Below are 16,549 nucleotides of genomic sequence, written 5' to 3' on the forward strand. Positions count from 1 at the left end.
ACATGGATGTAACAATGAGGGACTATGGTAGTTTCTTGGCCATGGTTTCCCGAAATGATAGAGCGGAGGTTTTACATGTTCATTCTTTCAAATCTGATATGTCTATTCCAGAAGTGGTACAGTTGGAAGCTATCCTAAGAGCTATGCAAATAGCGTTATCATTTGGATTGGAAAAATGTATATTTTAAAACGAATGCCCTTAACCAATCGATCATCAAGAGAGATAGGAACTATCTTCGTTGGGCTACAGATTATAACTTCAATGACACTCTCTCCTCTATTAATAACTTTGTTAAAATATTTCATTTATTTGGACTTCTAAGAAGGCCAATAGATTAGCCTATATTGTGGGCCAATAAGCGGCTAATCAAGAGTTTACTGGTCCGATTGACCTTTTTTGTTTACCGCTTCCTTTTTTTCTGTGTGTGACTCAGGCTAGTACACCAAAGGAAGCTCCCTCAGTCTGAGCTTTATGTTTTTGATGTTCTTTTCTTGGTTTCAATGGAACTCCAGTTTTAGCCTCCCAAAAAAAAAAAAAATGAAACCAAAATAATAAATAAATAAGGGAGAAGAAAAAAAATCACAATCTAATACCTTCTAATTTTGAGAATTTATATATTCAGTTTAAAATTTAAAATATTGTAATTTAAATTATCAAATTTTAATTTGTCGCATTTTGATTTTAAAAAAAATAAAATTGGCATGGTCTAAATTAAAGGTTACTAAAATTTAAACTTATGAATTTGAAAGGCTTAACATTAAATTTAAGGAAATTAAACTCCAACAAACTCAAACTAGAAAGTTTAAATTATAATAAATTGAATAAATTGGATATTCATGAAGTAGAAAAGAACCATTAACCACTATTAACTACTACTAGTTAAAAATAAAAATAAAAATGAAAAAAAAAAACTAATTGGATCAAAATATAGCAAATTAAAATTTTTACTTTTTGATCTGAATATATTAAAATTTAAAAATCTAAATTTTAATTTATTCAACTTGAGAGTCTAAAATGTAATTTTATCAAAATAAAGATATTAAAATTAAATAATCCAAAAAAAAAAAGCAACATGGTGGGCTTCACGTTGCACTAAAAAAAAATAAAATAAAATAAAAAACAAAAGGAATAAATAGAAATGGTGCAATAAACCTGAAACTGAGTGTTCAAAAAAAAACAAAAAACAAAAAAACAAAAATATGAAAACGGTACCGTGGACACGCCACTCGGTCAACCCCCAAAGCAGAGCTGTCAAATGAAAAGAAACAGAGAGAAAGAGAGAGAGAGAGAGGCAAAAACGTATAAAGGGGAAACAGGAAGAGGAAGGGCATGTGAGGGGGCGTTTGGTACGCAGGATAGGTCCGGATCGGATGGGATCGGACAGGATAGGTTCGGATCGGACAGGATCGGATAGGATCGAATAGTACAGTACTGTGTTTGGTATAGTTCTGGACTGAATGATGGACTAGTTGTCCTATGTTTGGTGTAGGATCGGACTGGATTGGACTATTTTGTAGTTGATGCATTATTCACTCTCAACATTTGGTCTCTTCAAAATCTTATTGGACTCATCTCAAACATCAAAGGAAAGATGTCAACATTTTCGTAATCATCATTAACCAAAAAAAAAAAAAAAATCAAAACTAAATAAAAAAAATTATTTTTTCGGATGTCAATAATCTTCTAATTGAACAAAGAAATCACATATATTGTGGCTTTATAGATGGACAGCCACATTAACAGAATTCTAATCGATGTTTTGACTAAGAGAACTATTTATGTTATGCATATTCATGAAACAATTTATGTATCTAGTACTGTTATCACTGATTTTAACCTTTTGTGTGGTGTCCATTAGCTTGTTAGCTTGATGCTCATTATAACTCCGAGGGTTGAGACAGAGAAACATGTCAAAACCCACAATTAATTTGTTTTCATAAACATTTTCCCTTTTTTTTTTATTTAAGAATTTTTTTTTAAGTACATGGTTAAACAAGAGATGAGATTTGTGACTTTGATACTGGTGGTGACACCAATTCTTTATTCCTTTCACTATCGGCTATCGATGATTCCATTGCAATTGTTGATAATGACGAGGATTGGTTTTATTTTTCAAAACCATTAATATAAATAAATCTCAATTGTCTGAAACATCGATTGGCTAACTTTTCAGGGCTATCGAATTGTTTACATATAACGAAAGCACCAGTATTTGAAGCATTATCTCCATTAAGTGGCCTTCTAACATCGCAATATTGATCAAGTATGAGCTATCAGATAAATAATATGAACATGGCCACTGTGTCAATTTCTCTACGGGGAAACATGGCACAACTTGCGTGATGAAAGAGCTGAAAAATGTTGCAAGAGTTCACAGAGTTACCCATTCGTTTTCCAAATGAGGTACAACCTCTCCCAAACTATCAACTTAAAAATGATGTCAAGCGTGAATCTGTATGATATGGAAGTCCAGTTCTAGCTCCAAAACCTCTACAGCAGCCAGCAGCCTGCAACAAATATCACATAATTTTTTTTAAAAAATTATTATATATATATATATATATATATATAAAATTTTAAAAAAAAAAAACCATGTTAAGTGCAGTGTTAAATTGCCGTAATATCTGAACTTACCACTTGAGCAGCAAATGGTAACATTTTCTCAGCTGGCATGTTGGTGCAAATAGCTACAACTTAGAAAAGGAGGAAAAATAAATATATAAATTTAAGAAATGAGTCAAAGAAGCAATTAAAGAAGGTTAGAAGAAAAAAAAAATGGAAGAAGGTAGAAAAGGCAGTAGAAATGAGGTTTGCACTGATCTGACTTCTACCTGGAATAATGATAAGTAATTGTAAGAAACAAGCTTTTTCTTTTTGTTATTTTCAAAATTTCATCAAAATGAATAAACAGATAAAAAAAACATCCTTGTTAAAGTTTGAATAATTTAAAATACCATAAAGAACTGCTCCAATAAATGCATCACCAGCACCAGTTGTATCAAGGAGCTCTAAAGGTGGTATTTTCTCAGCCGTTCCAACAATCAACCTCCCATGGACTGTCCCAAATTTGTTAGCTCTTAGTTTTGCTACTGGCTGTACAGATTCAATGAAAAATAATATTGTGAAAGTATTCACTCTTATTCATATATGACTAATAGCAATTGCAGAGTACCACTTTAACCTACATAGACAATGCAAAACAGAAAGAATATCTGGGTTTCAATAAAGCAACTTACCAATGGGACAAATGTTGGGAAGGTTATGCTATCATCTGTTTTCTGCATCAGCAAATCTAATAAGCTTCTATATCAATTTCTTCTGTCGGAGGATCCTCTGCCGGAAACAAAGTTTAATGAAAATCTATCCATTTTTTTTAAAGACTTCAAAGAAAACAGAATACATCTAGTAATTCAGAGCAACAACTAAGGCACCCAATGAAAGAATACTGTATTTTTCCGCAATCAAAGAGTTCGAACTATTCACTAACCATTTACACTTCTTTCAAGCATTATGCATCCTTCTTGACCTAGAGTCACAACTGCAAATTTGATATTTGGCAATCTCAAAAGCATGGAAACAAGTGCACTTGGAATAGATGGTGCTTCAGTCCATGCCTATCAAAAGAGCATACATAAACAGTAAAATTGGCTACTTGGCTTGTTATGAGCTAAAATACTGCAGAGAAATATAGCTAATCAAACATTGTCCACAAAACGGCTCATTTGAAGAATTGGAAAAAGAAAAAGAAAGAAATTGATCATATAGTATGAACTGTATATAATAATTAAAACAATGCTTCATATAAATTTGATATCTGTACTTATTGAAAATTGGTTGATGAGAAAAATTCACTAGTCACAACTCACAAGTTCCTCATTATTAAATCAGGTACCTGTGGAAATTTTGTTGAGCACACAACATAATCAACCAATTTTGGAAGATCACCCAACCGTTCGCTTTTGTGATCTGCATCAACTAAAATAGGTATGCTTCTGCAAGAAGCCTGCATCAAAAGAATCCAATTGACACTGTTTTATTCAAGCAAGTTAACAATAATTTGACTTGAAAAACTAAAGGAAGCAGGAGGAGGGGGAAAAGAAAGCAGAGCGGATGCAATTATAACACATGGTGCTTTAAATCATACATACGGGTAATTTTCCACATTCCACATTCCTCACGAATCCAAGCCAGCAATCATCAAATAGATCAAAACAACCCAGCAATCATCAAAATCAAAAGAGAAAAAGGCAAACCCAGATTAACCCATTAAACATCAAAATCAAAGAAACCCAATACAAGAACAAAGAAAGATTTTTAGCCTTCCTGAGAAAAACGCTTAAAAGCCTCGAGAGAGGAGAATAGGAATAACCCCAGCTTCCCACTATATGCTCCTGTCTCTCTCTCTCTCTCTCTCTATCTATTTCTCTCTTTTATGTTGTAATCCCAGGTACATATATAAAGAGGGTGTGTGAGTCTTCATACATGGTGCAGGTGATTGAATACAAGCCCTAATTTCGGTAAATCAAAATACAGACATTGGAGAGAACACGAAGAAGAAGAAATCATACTAATCGGCCGTGTTTCTTCCTCAGAGGGATGCAGAGGTCTCGAGAGGCCATGGACGTTCACCGGGGAAGAGCTGCTTCGATTGTTGAGACGATTTGGTGGACCTGCTTCGGCGAGAGATACCAGCGAGAGACACCAGCGAGAGAGAGGAGAATGGAACGATGAGTTTGGGACAAAACTGACCCAGGTGGAAAACGGGTCAGTTTAATCCTGCGGAGGTGGGACTCTTTCACTGTACAGGTCAAGTTGTCCCATTCTCTAAATATTGCTTCCAAACACCGGACTGGGATACAGTCCTGTCCTGGCCTGCCCAATCCGGTGAAACAAACACGCCCATTTACCAATCATTAAATGCTCTATAGAGAGAGAGAGAGAGAGAGAGGGGGGGGGGGGGGGGGGGGGGGGGGGGGGCAAAAGCATACAAAGGGGAAACAGGAAGAGGAAGGGCACGAGTGTTTGAAAAGTGTGGTCAAAGGGATCTACTTTCGCTTTGTGCCCCAATCCCATTTACCAACCATTAAATGCTCTCTTTCTCTTTCTTTTCTCATTTAAATAAAACCCATGTAAAGCTGGCGGGTAATGTTGTTTTTGGTTGGCGAAAGTTCACATGCCTCTCACCTTGCATCATTCATTCATTCAAAAAACTAAAAAATTTTAAAAATAATTGAATAAAGTCACTACCAAAAAAGTGGAACACCAACGAGAAGAAGAGGAACCAAGAACCACTTTGAAAAAAAGTCAGTACCCTTTTCTTTACTTTTCATCCTCTTCATCTTTTAACTCTATTATATATATATATATATATTTGGGCTTTTCCCAAACTTTCCAAATAGTTCTATCTTATTATTGGATTCCCGGAGTTCGAAAAGAAAAAAAAAAAAAAAAAACAAAGTGGGAAAGTTTTGTGTTTTCATTGTTTGTCTATTATTAGAGTTTTACTGTTTGATCTTCTTCATGGACGTTTCTATGAAAAGACGAACTCTTCTTAAGGTCATCGTCCTTGGGGATAGTGGGTACGTGCTAGTTTTTTGTATTTTGTTTTGTGCTTTTTTTTTTTTTTTTTTTTTTTTTGGTTCCCTAATGATTGGATGTTTTTGACTGTATATTATGCATTTTCTGCAATGTTGTGAGCATTATTCTGTTTTTATTGCTTTGGTTTTCCAGGGTGGGAAAGACGTCTTTGATGAATCGGTATCCTTTTACTTGGTAAAAATAAATTCCTCAAACCATTTATTGGGACTCTGATGTCTGCATTTCTTCTGATATTATAGCCCTTTTCTTTCTTTCCTCTCTATATCAAGCTACTGTATCATCGTCCTCAAGAAATTTACTAGTTTTATAATTTTAGAATAATGCTATTGAATGTAAGCACTTGCATGTGTTAATATGATGATTTTTGCAATACCCCTTAGAGATTTGGTTTAGCTGTACGTGACTATTGAGTGGTTATGGTAATGGAAGGCTTAAAGTTTTCATGGTAATTGTGATGATTGTGGTGAGGTCGACAATCGACATCAGAAGAGATTGACTATATATATTAAAAGTGAAGGTTTCAAGTGGTTGGCATGGGAGCTTTGATGGTTCTAGTCATTATAATTGAAATATAAAGTTATTATTGCAAAAGTGTGAATTATTAGTTAATTATTGTTAATGGCAGTTTCTCTTTTGAATAAGAATATTTACCCTATCTGGAAAAGAAAAATATCAATTAACACCAAGGCATTCCTACAAATGTAAAATGAGTAGGAATTCAGTTCACATAAGTTGGAAAGATTTGCTGCTTTGTTTGTAAAGAAAAAGAAATTAAATCATCTGCAGTTCTTGTTATACAGATTATGGATTGGTATAGGGTGGCTTAGTTAGAAATCCTTGTTTTATTTGCAGAATGTTAAACTTTCTTTTGTCAACTTGTTGATAATTCCCCAGAGAGTTAAGGACTTGGGAATCACATTGAATATATGTGTTTGTAATGCAGAAATATTCAAGGTTCTTATGTCAAGGTATATATTACATCTGATTTTACTGCTTTAAGAAACGATTATTGGGTATGTTGTGTAATTAACTGCTTGTTCAGATACGTATATAATAAGTTCAGTGAACAGTATAAGCCTACAATTGGTGCTGATTTCATCACAAAAGAACTTCTGATTGACGACAAATTGGTGACTTTGCAAGTGAGTTTAGTAAGCTAATAGCCATTTATGTTTACTGATATCAACAAATGCAATTGTTGTAAGTTTTGTTCGTTTATGTTTTTTGGTATTTGACAGATTTGGGACACAGCAGGGCAAGAAAGGTTCCAAAGTCTTGGCTCTGCATTTTATAGAGGGGCTGATTGCTGCATTCTTGTATATGATATAAATGTTCATAGATCATTTGAAACACTCCAGCACTGGCATGATGAGTTTCTCAAACAGGTTCCCTGAAGTCTGTCCTTAATCATCTTCTGTGTTGCTGTTCGTGGTAGTCATTATCTGATTGTCATATGCAGAGCAATAGGGGCTATTCCCTTACGTTCAATATTTGTAAAGCAAACAATTTCTTATGGTTTTGACCAGAAATAACCTGTTAGGAATCGTTACATATCACCAATAAGGCTATAATAAATTTTATTAATCACTTTGTACAAACTATTTAATGCACAAGAGATCCAATTCACCAATGTCCCTCATAAGGTTGAGGAATTTAAGTAATCTAAGTAAAGCTATTCTTTCAGAGCTAGCCTGGTAGAAGATCTCAGATCATAATATGCAAACATAAAATTCAGAATTATATCAGACTAGATGACGGTAAAGCAGTGCCTTTCCAGTTTCAAATCATTAACCGTGATAAAATAAATCTCATTATCTAATTTGCATATTCCTTCCTACATGATATTTATAGAGTCCAGGTGAAAGTCTATTAGCTCTGTAAAACATACAGTATAAGTCTTTCCATTCTCTTAACTTAAAATCCATGTCCATCTTTAAAGTACTTATCAGCATTTTTTAGTTACTAGTACATGCAACTGCTCTTTTCTTATTTTCTGATGCTTTGTTATCAAATTTCAGGCAGATCCGACTGACCCTGATATATTTCCTTTTGTATTACTGGGAAACAAGATTGACATAGATGGTGGTAGCAGCCGAATGGTATGGATACAGTAATACTGTATTAATACACCCTGGAAAAGATAACATTGTCATAAAGTTTAAACGCTTCCCACTTTCCAGGTTTCAGATAAAAAAGCTAGGGAATGGTGTGCTTCTAGGGGGAATATACCTTACTTTGAGACCTCAGCAAAAGAGGACCACAATGTTGATGAAGCATTTCTTGCTGCGGCAAAAACTGCACTAACCAATGAACGGGAACAGGTCAACATGTAAGTTTGCATTACAGGAGACATTTTATGCATTGCTGTTTCTCCTTTACTAGATTACCAATGTATACTGTTCTCCTTTAAAAGGTTGAGCTATGTGGAAGATTATTGGTTTACATGTTTGCATTTCTTGACAACTTTTCATATGAACTGAGCGATTTGCAATTTTTGGATGCAAATGAATGTACCTAAAAGCACTTATCCACTCTTAGCAAATTTACCTTTATGCTAAAGTTTTAGGATTATTTGACTTGAAGATTCCAGATCCTTAAATCTGTTACGTAATGATATTCAATGCTTGGTCTGATACTTGTTTAGTCTCTTTCTTATTTTTCGCTGCACCATTTTTTTCTTCATTAGTTTCTGATAATTTACCAAAGATTTCTTTGCTAACAAGCTTTCTGTGCTTCTCTTGAATGTTGCAGTTACTTCCAGGGTATCTCAGAAACTGTTTCAGAAGTAGAGCCAAGAGGAGGCTGTGCATGCTAAGTTTACTGACCAATAATCTGACCTGCCTATTTCAACCTTTTCTTTGTAAATTTGTATAATTCTTTCATTCTTTTTGAGGGGTGGAAGGACGTGTGTGGTCGTTCACACGTAAAGTAGCTTTTTAATGTATAATGTTAAGCTGTTTTGTTACTTGAAAGCTATGTGGTCCACTGTGAGAAAGAACTTGCAGAATCCAAACTGTTAACATGAAATTTGTATTGGCTTGTCCTTTCTTTTTCTGGTTGCTTTCTAAGAAAGTTTTGAAGGCAGACATCCTAAAACGAATCTACAACCTGGCTTTAGAATCAAGATAGCATTTTTTTATGTAGTGATTATTTTATGCACATTTGGTGTTTACCTCAAAAGTCATGAAAGTAAAATTCTTGTAGACAGTTAGTTGATTTAATTAGGGAAAATCCACAACTTTTAATTGGTTAATCAAAATGCCTATTTTCTAAACAATTGTGTATCTAAAAGAATTAATACAACCATTTATCAGCTGTTTCTGTATTTTGTACATTTGTAAACCAATTTCCAAATTATTTTAGAAAAAAAAAATACAAAAAAGATAAAATAAAATAAATAAATAAAAACTTGAAATTTGATCAACTTATTGCAATGTGTTATCTCGTGTTACCCAATTTTTATAATCTAAACTTAGATGTTCACTCTCATGATGACAAATAGACAAACATAGTGGATCAAGTAGAATAAGATATCAGATTTATGATACATGGTTAAATTGTAACCTAACAATAGTCAGAATGGATGCAATTTCGACAATGATAAAAACCAAGCCATCATAGAACTTGCAATTATACATAAAATCAAAACGTGAGAAAAAAATGAAAATAATATCAGGGTATATATATATATATATATATATATATATATATATATATATATATATATACACATATATGTATATATAAACACATACCAAGCTTCTTTAACTCTGCTTCACAAATGTACATTTTAATTACACAAAGTTGAAGTCTATGGGCTCTGCAATGAAACTTTTCAGAGTTTTTTTTGTTATCTACTAGTTAGCAGACAAATAATAGAGATAAAGTGAGACAATGGTGGTTTTTTGGAATGGCCGGTCAGTATGAAGGGAGACTGAAAGCTACATAACCAAGAAACGAGAAAGAGAGAAGGAGACACAGAAGATGAAATTGAATGTGGTAGATGGGAGAGGAAGAGAGAGGGATAGAAATTAATAAAGGTAGATATCAATAGTCAGAGAAAGAGCCAAAGATGAAGAGAAATGGTAGATAGGTAAAACAATTTGTTCTTTGATTCATTTATTCAACACTTTTATACCCCTTTATTATTTCCTACAGTTTCACAATTAATTTCCTCTGCTATGTACAAACACTATGCTATGAACTATAAATGGTCAAGAGTCAATCTATTTAATGAAACCCCTAAGTTGACAATCCTAATAATAGTGGTCATGGATTAATGCTTGATATGTACTGTTTTGTAATTGCCAGCTCTGGATTTTTTACTGTTGGAACATAGAATTGATATACCTTATGCTTCATTCCTTTTCTTTAACCTTGATGGATTGCTTGGTTTCTTTTAAAAAAAAAAAAAAATTGAAATATTGATGTTCCAATAAATTGGTTGTTTTAAAAATACATAGAAAATTACTGTGTATTTTCTTATTGGCAAGAATGTTAGGATGTCAAAAGAGATAAACCATGTTATATTGGCATTCTCGAAAATCAACATATTAGGATATCAAAACAAATAAACCATGTCATATTAGGATACCTTACTTATGCAATGCGTTCCTTTCCGCGTTGAACAGAAATCTTTTAGAATTCCATTGTTAGTTACTTTCAATCTTTATACAAATTGAATGGGCAGACACAATAACTGTAGTTTTTCTTTGTTTCCGAAGGCCAAAATGATGCCGTTTAAGACGGATCCTCCAAGTCATGTTATTCTGTTCCCGAAGGATTCATAGGAGCTCGAGCAATAAAGTATTATCATTGTAATGATCAAGAATATTAATAATAGGGTTATAGACTTCTATAACCCTATTGTTAATATTCTTGCTCATTAAGGCAAAAATTCATGAGTGCTCGACCTCCTGCAAATCCTCCGCCAACAGAATAACACTACAAGTCGAAGTAGCGGTAAATGACATTGTTTTGGCCTTAGACGACAACATTTTTAATACATGTTGTTATTCTTGTTTGCCAAAGCCCATGGTCCAACCGTCCCCTGGCTTATCCATTTTCTAGTGCATGTTAAGTACGATCTTCAAACGAAACCGAAGGGCAATGTTGACCTGCCAAATAAGCAAAGAATGTTATTGCAACCAGTATAATGATGTCCAACCATGCAAACACTATAATCTTTTGGTTTTTAATTTTGACATTAAGGGTATTTTAAAAATATTAAAAAATAAAAAAATAAAATAAAAAAATTACCGAAGAAATGGATATAAATTCTTAAAGCCCTACCGATACCAACAAAGACAATAGGTCAAATTCCCCTTGAATAAGCCAATGAATATGGAAAATTAAATACTACCTTCAAAGTTGGGCCTAGACATAGACCTTAGTGGCCTGTACAGTGGGTGTACTTCGCTTCGATTTTTGAAGTTATAGCCAACATTGATAAACATGAATTTTTAGCTCTTTTTTTTTTTAATTCAATTTTTCTGTTTTATAGATGAAAATTGAGTTATAAATTACTACTCAAACATTTTTGTTATTGTATAGAAACGAAGTAAATAACAATTTTAGTCATAAAAATAAATACTGTCTAAAACCTCAAAAAAAAAAAAGAAAAGAAAAGAAAGAAAGAAAGGAGCTCAATTTGGTTGGTTTGGCACTTTTTAAAAAGTTAAAATTAAAATAGATTAAACACCTATACAAATATACAATGTAACATAAAATAAAATAAATAGAAAAACATATATTAAATACAAAAGCACATAAATGGAAAAAAAATCAAAATTTTTTAACAAATGTTATACTTAATGTCTTAACCATAAAAAATGAAAAATATTAGAGTGATTTTAAATGAAATAAAATGGATAATAGATATGAATAGATATTTTTCAAAGGAAAATATTTAACTGAGTGGAAAAAAAGAGTAAAAAAGTAACATTGAAAAATGATAAAAATTATTACATTTTTGTTGATCAATTTTTACTCTTAAAAAGTTCTTGTAAGACAAAAATGATACGTAACGCAAATACTTTGTCTACCAAAAAATCTTCTTCCATCAGAAAAATAAAAACAGAAAGAAAATATATATTAATAACATAATATAATTGTACTGGTTAGAAAAATTAAAAATCCAAAAAAATACAAAATAAATTTTTGTGAACCTCATAAAACATAATAATAATTAAAAAAAAAAAAAAGAAAGAACCGAAAAGACGAAAAAGGGCCTGAAGCTCAGACGGAGTGAATCAACCTTGACCGTCCGATCTGTTTGCACAAAACTCAAGCAATCATCATATTTTGTACATCTGAGAGGTTGCGATTCTTTTTTCCTTATTATTTTTCTTTGTATATATTTTTACTTCCGAAGAAATACACAGAAATTGATCCTTCTTTTGTCCATGGCGTTCTCTGCGATTACTATGCACTGCCCCTCTGTTCTTCGTCTACCCAACAACCAACCTTCGAATTCCTTGCCCCAAAATTCATTTTCTCTTCGGTTTTCACCGTTAAAGCTCAATCGTAGAAAACCCATCTCAATTCGATCAACTTCTGTTCCAGGTGATCTTTCCTTTTCCTTGATTTCTATGTATTATACGTCAATGTTTTATTTGTTTGTTCTTTTTTTCTTTTTTCTTGTTTTCGATATCTATATTTGAAATTTATATCTTTGTTAGATTTACTGTTTTAACGTTTATATTGTCTTCGTAATAGAAACAAATATTTATATTCCGTAACTGGGTCAGTGTGATTGAGAAAAATTTTTGACGTTGGGTTTGAGAGTTTCGCTTGGAATTTAATGGTTGTAAAAGGATTTGTAGCAAACTGCATATGAAGAGTAGAAGTGATTTTATTTTCCAGGAATTCTTGTTCAATTCCATCTAACAACTTTGCTATTTTTTCACTTATATTTCAATGCTTTGCTGGCTTTTCACAACTTATATTGTAAGAGATTTGTATGATATATGGTTTTAATACTTATATTTGTACGAAATTTTTTTTTTTTTTTTTTTTTTGTTTTTTCGTTTTTTGGGCTTTTAAGAAATTGCGTGGGGGATCTACATGGTAGATAGTTATTATCATGCTGTCTGTGTATCGAATGAAAAGATTGTGATTTGATGAATTTATATGTAAGGAAAATTTTCAGTTTGGTCAGGGAATGGTGTAATTAGTTGTTTTTTGGTTTAATTTGAAGAACAACTTTGGCCCCACGTTCTAGTTAAGTAATTATTATTTGTTCTTTACACCATTTATATAAGAATGGTCATGTTAAGCTTTGCTCGTTTCACAGCTGCACCTGCACCAACATCTGAAGGGCTAGCACCTGCAATTTTGCTGTCGGATAGTGCACTGAAGCACTTGAATACGATGAGATCTGAACGTAATGAAGATTTATGCTTAAGAATTGGTGTTAAACAGGGTGGATGCTCAGGAATGTCATACACAATGGAATTTGAGAATCGTGCAAACACGAGACCAGATGACTCTGTCATTGAATATAAAGGTTTCATTATTGGTATGCCTTCAGATTTTCATTCTCTGAGTTATGTTTGGATGCAATTGTTGCACCTCTTTCCACTTTTGTTTTGTATTATATAGATGGTTATTTGGTTTGATATAAATCATTGCCATCCATACCTTTATCCAACAAATTTTATGGTTTGCTAGAATCTTATCTAGTATAGGAAAATATTGAAGTTTTCTTTTGGACCTTGCTTGAAAGATGGATGTTGAATATGTTATTGTCCAAGTGCAACTTGTCAAGGATGATTGGAAATAAAAGGGTATAATGTCCAAGATAATCATCTATTATAGTCATATGTCAGCAATAGATCCTTTTAGAATAGGGCTAATAGATTATTCATTTGTAATCTTCGCACGCATCTCTTGACTTTCGTTATGTGGGATATTTAGAAAATAATTGGGTTCCTGGTTTTGTAAACGTTATATTTTTAGAAAATAATGGAACCAGTTAGGAATAAGATCGGTACTGTGACCTTTATTATGTTTATTCTGCCCGATGATCTAGTGTTTCTTTCATCAAGTTCTGTGTATAATGTGTTTAGATCAATTCGAAGCTCATTTAAGAATCCTTCTGTTATCTATTATCTTGTAGTGAAGTGGCATACATGGACTCTTAACTCAGAACCAGGTGATAATGCATATGAAAACCATCCATGCTTCTGAAGTGAAATTTAATTAGTGTATTTTATGTAGTTGGGAAATATACTTATATTTTATCTTTTAACTATGTCTCTTGAGTAATAAGAACTAAACCCTAGACCCTGTGCCCAGATGCTTCACTGCTGCATTGAGGTAGTATCTGTGGTAATATTTAATAGAACTTTGAGTTGGTGTACTTTCTTTAGTTTTATAAAGAGCAACTTTGTTAGAAAAATGATGTGAGTCACCCTTAACTAGTTCCTAGGTTTGAGGTGGAGTAGTCAATTACAATAATTGAGAGCATAAATCAAGATAGGTTGCTAGGGTAAAGGGTCTAGTTATATTGCTGGTATATGATGATTTGAATAATTTGTTCTTTGCCCATGTTGCCGAGACATGAGAGTGTTCCAAAGAAAGCAGGATTAGAATTAGCTGGTATATATATCTGTGAACCATAGAAATACTTTGACTGGCTAAGGTAAAAAATGGGAGCTTCTGTTGTTAACTTGTAATAAAATTCTAGTAAGAAATTCTTTCTTCTTCTTATTATTATTTTTTTCCCTGAGAGAAGAAGCTTCTACTGCCATGTTCTAGTGTTCCCATTCTGGTTCCTTTCAATGCAGTGCCGGCAATGACCCTTACCTCATGCATGATGTGTTTGTAAGCCTTTTGCTTAAGTTGTCTGCAAATACCAATGTGTCTTAAATAGATACTTACCATGTGGTAACATCATCAATTGCAATTTTAGCACTGCCAATTATGGTTGAAGAATTTAAACATCAGACAGTGTTAGTAATTTCTAGATAGAATGAGTGATGAACACATAGAAATGTAAGAGAATTGAAGTTGATGTACTTCTATATTTTTGGTCTTGTGGCTTGTAAAATTTTCTCTTTTTATATTTTTCCATTTGGCATTGCATAATATGTCTGTGCAAAAATCCAAATGTCATTTCCTGTTCATGTGAAAAAACACTGTTATTATGTAGGTCTTTAATAATAGAGCATTTTATTATAGTATTTTCTTGCCCAAGATTATATACTTTCTTTTGTAATCTTTCCTTCCATTCTGCTGCAGTTTGTGACCCAAAGAGCCTTCTCTTCGTATATGGCATGCAGTTGGATTACAGTGATGCCCTTATTGGTGGAGGTTTTTCTTTCAAGAACCCAAATGCTACACAAACATGTGGTTGTGGTAAATCTTTTGCTGCAGAAATGTAGGATCATGTATATGAAATAATTTAGCAGAAATGAAAAATGGATAGAATATAATTTACATTGAATGTATATCGAAATTCTGGATTGGTCAACATTTACATGTGTCTGGAAAGCTTAGATACCTTTCAAATGATTGGTACTTTTTAGTATTTTGTTAATTTTAGAACATTTATTGTTTACCTATGTATCTGGTACTGCCACAATACAAAGCAAAAATCGGGCAAGAGAACTGTCACAAACAGTGCATTTTCTTGAAGCTTAAGCTGATAAAATCAGAGCCTGCTATGTATAAATGGATTCTCATACAAGAATCTCTCGTATAGGTTAAAAAGGCAGATTTTATTTTCAGTTAAGATGTTTCTGACAGATGAGTAGTGTCGAATGGGTGAGATTAGAATTTCGCATATGAGGCATCTGCCTCAGGACAACCTTTATATTATATTATGTGTACAAAATACTGGGCAACTCTTTTCTGTTATTATAGAAAGAACCTTTAATTTTCCATTGCATTTGTGACATGATTTTCTTTGCTTTATTTGGATCTATTCCTTTCACGGTTTGTAATAGAACATGGTCATGATGTGAAAAAGATGATATTCGTTCTATGATCTTTTAGGATTTTACGCTTTCTTCATCTTTCCTTTTCCTGTTTGCCTAATATAAAGTTGTGTATTTTCTATGCTTGGTCCATTCCGTACTCTACTGCGGAAGAATGCAAATTCTACTACTCTTTTCAGTAACTTTGATTGTGGAAAGATGTTACTTAAAGTTCCATATTGAATAGCACTAATTTAATCCCAATGTGGAGGGGAATATAATAATTCCAAAAGGATAATTGTGTTTTAATTTACGATTATTGTCAGAAACGAATAGCTTTGCCACTAGACTTTTACATCAAACTCTAGTTTTGGCATATGATTTAAATTTTAAAACTACGCCTATTAACTTGTTAATGATATATTAGTGTTGCCTCGAAAACATTTTCATCAAAAATTTAAGTAATGCTATGATAAATAAATAAAGTAATACTGGGGGTACCAAAATGCTATGATAAAAAAATAAAAATAAAAAGTAATAATGGGGGTATCAAAAGGCCAAAAAGCCTATTAAGATGTTCAAAAATTTTGCTGTGGCATCGGAATGTTTTTATCATGTTAGTTGAAGTATTAATATAATCCAAATATGGATATGATTAATTTATTAGTTGAAATATTTCTTTGTTTGAAATTGTTAGTTGAAATATTAATATAATAGTATAAATTAATTAAATATTGTCACATTTATTATGTCATTTGGTAAATGTAACAAAATATGAACTATTAAAATAATGATATTTTTATCACTTGGTAAATTTGATTTCTTGATATGCCCTAACATTATTTATAAAAGAACATAGCAAACTTGATAGTATTTAACTGATTTATATTGCTTATATTTATTTATTTATCTTAGAAGAAACTGAATTATGTATATTTATGTTATATGAACCATTTTTAACCACTAATATTTAGATATATCATCTATTGTATTAATTGGTATATAATATGGTGCCTATTGATCTAAATAA

The 16,549-nt window shown here is 32.4% G+C and overlaps 2 protein-coding genes and 1 pseudogene across 3 annotated transcripts; 2 read left to right on the forward strand and 1 right to left on the reverse strand.

Moving 5' to 3' along the window:
* Positions 1-2,101: 2,101 nt before the first annotated feature.
* On the reverse strand, positions 2,102-4,759 carry LOC107418561 (uncharacterized; annotated as a pseudogene).
* A 318-nt stretch (positions 4,760-5,077) lies between these two features.
* Positions 5,078-8,643, forward strand: LOC107425551 (ras-related protein Rab7). Of its 2 annotated transcripts, none has more exons than XM_060818776.1 (7): positions 5,078-5,304; positions 5,732-5,758; positions 6,642-6,741; positions 6,838-6,984; positions 7,618-7,698; positions 7,780-7,928; positions 8,351-8,643. In XM_060818776.1, exons 2-7 carry the CDS (start codon positions 5,751-5,753, stop codon positions 8,412-8,414), a joined length of 549 nt encoding a protein of 182 aa, XP_060674759.1. In that variant the 5' UTR covers positions 5,078-5,304; positions 5,732-5,750; the 3' UTR covers positions 8,415-8,643. The 2 variants fall into 2 exon arrangements, with proteins under 2 accessions (XP_060674759.1, XP_015891044.1); XM_016035558.4 differs by lacking the exon at positions 5,078-5,304 and adding an exon at positions 5,394-5,580.
* A 3,211-nt stretch (positions 8,644-11,854) lies between these two features.
* LOC107425549 (iron-sulfur assembly protein IscA, chloroplastic) lies at positions 11,855-15,486 on the forward strand. The gene is made up of 3 exons (XM_016035557.4): positions 11,855-12,163; positions 12,894-13,118; positions 14,843-15,486. The coding sequence occupies exons 1-3, from the start codon at positions 12,004-12,006 to the stop codon at positions 14,983-14,985; spliced, it is 528 nt and encodes a 175-aa protein (XP_015891043.3). The 5' UTR covers positions 11,855-12,003; the 3' UTR covers positions 14,986-15,486.
* The last annotated feature ends 1,063 nt before the right edge of the window (positions 15,487-16,549 follow it).

This window comes from Ziziphus jujuba, chromosome 7 (genome assembly GCF_031755915.1).
Source record: "Ziziphus jujuba cultivar Dongzao chromosome 7, ASM3175591v1".
NCBI lineage: Eukaryota > Viridiplantae > Streptophyta > Magnoliopsida > Rosales > Rhamnaceae > Ziziphus > Ziziphus jujuba.